The sequence below is a fragment of the Arachis ipaensis genome, chromosome B08, assembly GCF_000816755.2.
Source record: "Arachis ipaensis cultivar K30076 chromosome B08, Araip1.1, whole genome shotgun sequence".
Lineage (NCBI taxonomy): Eukaryota > Viridiplantae > Streptophyta > Magnoliopsida > Fabales > Fabaceae > Arachis > Arachis ipaensis.
The window spans coordinates 123,506,125-123,511,900 of NC_029792.2; the positions used below are offsets into that span (position 1 = coordinate 123,506,125).

General features: G+C 35.8%; 1 protein-coding gene and 1 pseudogene across 1 annotated transcript; one reads left to right on the forward strand and one right to left on the reverse strand.

Annotated features, from left to right (window-relative positions):
- LOC107611638 lies at positions 2,512–3,698 on the reverse strand. The gene is made up of 2 exons (XM_016313544.1): positions 3,165–3,698; positions 2,512–2,805 (listed from the first exon to the last, which is right to left on the reverse strand). The coding sequence occupies exons 1-2, from the start codon at positions 3,696–3,698 to the stop codon at positions 2,512–2,514; spliced, it is 828 nt and encodes a 275-aa protein (XP_016169030.1).
- Positions 4,575–5,776, forward strand: part of LOC107613212 — an 8,721-nt pseudogene continuing 7,519 nt past the window's right edge.

Below are 5,776 nucleotides of genomic sequence, written 5' to 3' on the forward strand. Positions count from 1 at the left end.
GTAAAAATAGTAGGAAGTTAATTAAATTTTATAATTAATTTTAGAGATTATGGTTTTAGATATTATCACATTTTTTTTTATGTTACCGTGAATTAATAGACAACTAAGCTAGAATTGTTAATTAAATAGGAGCGTTGTTAGTTTAATAAGAATTGGAATTATATATTAGATGTTATTGTTAATAGTCAGTTATGAATAATTTTTAGGATTAGTAAGTTAATTTAGAAGTTAAAATGATTTGTTTTAATTAGTTTTGGTAAGATAATTTATGATAGTAGTGTGGTTTCAATCAATATGTTGTTGAGTTACTGTAAAAAAAATTTTATTAATGAGACTTAATAAATTAGTGGGTTAGTACATGTTTACTACTATATGTTGTAATTAGGAAACAGATTAACGAGTTGACTAATAATAATTTGTTATATTTTTGTGGAGTTTAAGGATGTTGACATGTGATCATCCAGTCCCTCCGGATCGATACAATGAAAGGGTGGAGGGGCACTTACGACAAATTGGTTTTTATCATGCATCTCAAATTGGGGTAGTCCAATGTCAGAAAGCACTGGTGAATGCTCTAATCGAAAGGTGGCACCTAGACACACATACCTTTCACCTTCCGATCAGTGAATGTGTTGTGACGCTTGAAGATGTGGCAATAATTTTCGGTCTTCCAACAGACGGTCTTCCAGTCACAGGGATGACAATGAGTAGTTTTGAAGCCTTGGAGGCGGAGTGTTTACACCAGTTTGGAGTGGCACCCAGTAAGTCGGCATGTAGAGGAAGCTGCATAAAACTGACCTGGATGCGGGATCTAAAAGAAAACTTACAGTTGACTGATGAAAATAGTATACAGAGGTACGTGAAGTGCCACATTATGTTGTTGATTGGAACGATCTTGTTTGGGGACAAGTCTGGCGCAGGTGTGCATTGGAAGTATCTACCACTGCTTCGTGATTTTGGGAGTATTGGACAGTACAGTTGGGGATCGGCATGCCTAGCACACTTATACAGGGCGTTATATATAGTAGGGCATCTCGTTATGACTGTAAGGAGATTGATGGTCCGCTAACACTTCTGCTTGGTTGGGCTTGGATCCGCCTACCATATCTAGCGCCGCTTCCTAGGGAACCCCGCAGTTTTTCGCTTGCAAATAGGTAATATTATCTTACAGTCAACCCGTATCTTATTATTTAGAATCCAACTGTGTTAATAAAATAAGTCATATTAGGTGGCGTAACTGGGAGCGTGGAGACCGTCGCTATAGATATCTTACGCTTGCTCACTTTAGGCCTTGGATGATCTTCAGGAAGGCCAGGTGTGTTTTCATTGAAGAATAATTTTTTTCGGGTTTAGCCATAGTGTTAATTTTATTGTAATTGTTATAGTTCTTGTCATTGTGATTGTGAAGTGGATTGAAATCATGAGTTTACTTTATCTTTTTCAGTTTGTATGGGTTGCTTATGCTGTCAATCGCGTGGATCCGAACATAATTTTTTCAGACATCTACATGCACTCGGTCTGTTGGAGTGCTACGGTGCCGTTGGTCAGTTTTGAATGCATTGAGTGGCCTGCAACCGATAGGTATAGGCGACAGTTCGGTTTTGTTCAGGGAGTTCCTCATCAGGAACGGAATCTAGACAAGGCACACGGAGAAGTCCTCACTGGTCCTAAGAATCTTAATTGGGCCACGGCCACGACTCATTCATTTTGGGTGATGCAGTGGACAAATAGGTATAATCACATTCTAACTGAGCTTCCCGTGCCTTCACAGCATCCCTTGGATACTTACAAGTACTGGTACCGGGCAAAATTTGGGGACCGGTTGAATTTGTCCAGCCTTGTTGTTCAAGAGAATGATGAGGGTAATCAGGATATGGATGTTGACAATCAAGAGCAGGAGCCACAGTCACCTCCACCATCCCCTCCACTTCCGAATCCACTTCCACAAGAACAACCTATGTCCTCAAGTCAATATATACCTCAAACACAATTTACCCAATCGTACCCAATACATCAGCAACATTGGGGTATGCCACAGTTTGACACAGGAGAAGGAGGTTCTTTTAGTCAGTTGCTTGGATTCATGGCTGCAGATGCAGGACAATCATATAGGCAATACTTCGTACGATGCTTTCCAACTTTCGTATATTTTTTTCACTGCCTTTTACTTAGCCAACCATGCTTTCCGATAACTGATGGTGTAGTTGAACTTCGCTTGCACTTCTGCAATAACTAATTTTACCTTTAACAAGGGGTCAGCCTCGACAAACGGCTTGATGGCTTCTGCAATTGTGATCGAATCCAGCTTAGAATGATCTTGAGAAATGGTGGCTCTGGTACAGGTGTGATTACCATTATACCTCCTTATAACCCAACAGTACTTCTTGCTGATCATGCTAACCCTGATAAGCCAACCACACCCTGACCCATACTGCGTACACTTGGCATAAAATGTCAACGGCTCAAACTCATACACCCGGTAGTCTACGCTTCGTCGTATGGTATACTCTTTTATCGCCTTAATAACAGCTTCCCTGGAACTAAACTCCATACCAACGGCAAATTCAGCCAATCACATCGTGACCCATATTGTGTGCACTTGGCATAAAATGTCAACGGCTCCGACTCATACACCCGGTAGTCTACACTTCTTCGGATGGTATACTCTTTCATTGCCTTAATAACAGCTTCCCTAGAACTGAATTCCATCCTAACGGCAAATTCACCATCTGTGACAATAGGAGTTTCTGCGGCGAAGGCAGCCGAACAGAAAATACTTAATAAACGAATATTTAATAATCGAAACTAAAAGTAAATCAATACGCATAGCATCAATTACAATATACATAGACTGTACATCTGGTCATTCTCTTATTCTAAACAAAATAATAACATAAACACATAATTAAATACTGATTAATGACTACTAATTTTTATAAACTAAATCACTAACTAGCTAACAACATCATTACCTTAAACTTAACTAAATAAACCGATAAACAAATGCTAGTTGAGTAAATTGTCACACTTCACTTAACTATTTGGTCTATCGATCAATCTAAATTATTACAAGCTTCTAATCCTATTTATAAATATACGCAACCACGTACCTGCACTCATATATTCCAGAAACTCTGGAACATGCATGCATCCAAATCCAAAACTCGCATGAAAGATGGCTCCTCAAACGGCTCTTCGTTTGCGAGTGCATTTGCTACGTCCGTCACATTTGGAGCCATGAGACCATCACCTTCATCTTCATCACCGTCTAGACCAACAACTTCGTAATTGCTTTCGAACTCTTCTTCACTGTCACTATTGTAATCTTCGCATAGAATATTCCGGTCGGCCTCAGATTGTTCGAACTCAACGTACAACTCAATGAACGGGATTTGAGCATGACTTTCAATATACATCGAAAACATCTCTTGCAAACTAGCTTCGTCCGTTACATATTTGACTTGAAATTGGACAAATCCACCAAACACCGGTATGGAATATCTGTATAAAATACAAGATATTTTCCTTGACATCTCAAAATCTAGCTTCTCACATATCACACCTATGAGGTCTTCAAATGAGATTGGGAAGGAAATAACAACATCTAACGGATTTTCACAAATGAATTTTACTCCTTCAGATGTTTGTAACAAAATTTGACCAAAATAATACACTTTCAAAAGAACTCTATCATCCATTTCTCTCACTCCACTAAATAACAATAAAAATAACACTATCAGATTTTTTGGCCTACATACCAAAATAAAGAGAAACAGAAATGGAGAAAACCAGAAGAAAAGGCGAGCAAGATGAAGAAATGACCAAATCTAAGACTCTTCGACGAGAACACATGCTTTTATATATACAAGAACCCTAAATCAGATCCAACGATTAGGGAGATCTGATTCAAATTAAATTTAAAAAATTTAACTCGGACCCTGCAACTTCATTTTAGTGTTTATATAAAATTTCATATATATATATATATATACAAAATCCATGGTTCGATTTGCATGCTGTGAAATTCAAATTCCAGCAATTGCCAAATCGGAGAAATCGGACCCTCCGAGTTGTTGGCATATGTTTTAAAGGCAAAGAACTCGGACCATGCGAGTTCTGCCCCTGCAAATGACATAAAGTTATCCCACCCTTTGTGTAGCACGCTCTAGTTCCATATCGAAGCACATCACGCTGCTTAGTTCCATAACGAAAATATTGAGCCATAATAAATCTAGAGACATTAAATTAATGTATTTTATATCTTTTTTAACAAAAATAACTTAAAAACACTAACAAAAAATATATTTTATTTTTTATTTTTTATTATATTTATTAAATTTTATAATTATATTTTTTATTGTTATATTTTTTTCTCAATTTTTATATAAAAAAATAAAAATAAATTAAACTTTCATAATTTATTCTAATTTATCACAAAATAAAATATAAAAACACTAAATTTTATATTTTAATCTATTATGTTTTATCTTATAGTGTCATATTTTATTTTATTCTAATAACCAAACGTGTGTCGGTGGGTATATATCCTTTTTCTCTCTGTACCACAGATTTTTCCTATATATGATGAGTAGGCATGATAGAAATTATAACATAGAATCCAATATTGATAAAGAAATAAAGGATGTGTAGTACTAACACTTCAGTACTTGATTGCTTCAAACCTGATGCAAAATTCAACATGCGTCATCGAAACACTGCAAATTATCATCCTAGTATTTGGAAGGATTATTTCCTTCAATATGCTTCACAATCCATGGTATATATCTCTCTATATTGTTGCTTATACATGCATGCAAATGCAATAACAATCAACTGATATATTTTTTATATGGATGTAATGCAGGAATTTGATGATGAAACGAAGGCACAAATTGAAAATCTGAAGAAAGAAGTTGTCAAAATGCTTATTGATGCCTCAAAGCCCATTGAAGAAATAGTTGACTTGATTGATTTAATATGTCGTTTGGGCATTCATTATCACTTTGAAAGCGAGATTGATGAAGTGCTGCAACAAATTCACAAGAATTATACAAAAAATGGAGAAATAATAATTGTTGATGATAACCTTCGCTTACTTGCTTTGCTTTTTAGGTTATTAAGGCAACAAGGATATCACGTTTCACCGGGTATATACCTTATTCTATATTTTTTCGGTTAATTTTATATTTTGGCTTAAAATAACCTTAGTTTAATTTTTGTACAATATCTAGATGTGTTCAACAAATACAAGGATGAGAATGGAAAGTTTAGTGAAAAACTTGTGAAGGATGTGGAGGGATTGCTAGAATTGTATGAAGCATGTCATCTCAGAATTCATGGAGAAGAGATATTAGATGAAGCTTATGCATTCACTTCCACTCAACTTGAATCCATTGCGACCCAATTGAAGCCTTCACTTGCAGCACAAGTCAATTATAGTTTAAGGCAATCTTTACACCGAGGTTTGCCGAGATTGGAGGCACGCCGTTTTATTTCAATATATGAAGAAGATCCAACCCATAATCACACTCTCCTCACTCTTGCAAAATTAGATTTTAATTTCCTACAAAACTTGCATCGGAAAGAAGTTGGCAACATTTGCAAGTAAGCTCTTTAATTTTCACCACAAAATCATCATCGGTTAAATAAGTTTCAAATCCATAATTTTGGGTAATGTTTATATTGTTCCACAAAAGTTTAAAATGTTTAGTTTCCATATATATTGAGAGTTAGACTGTTAGTTTTTTTTTTTTTTTTAATGTTTATGTTATAGTAG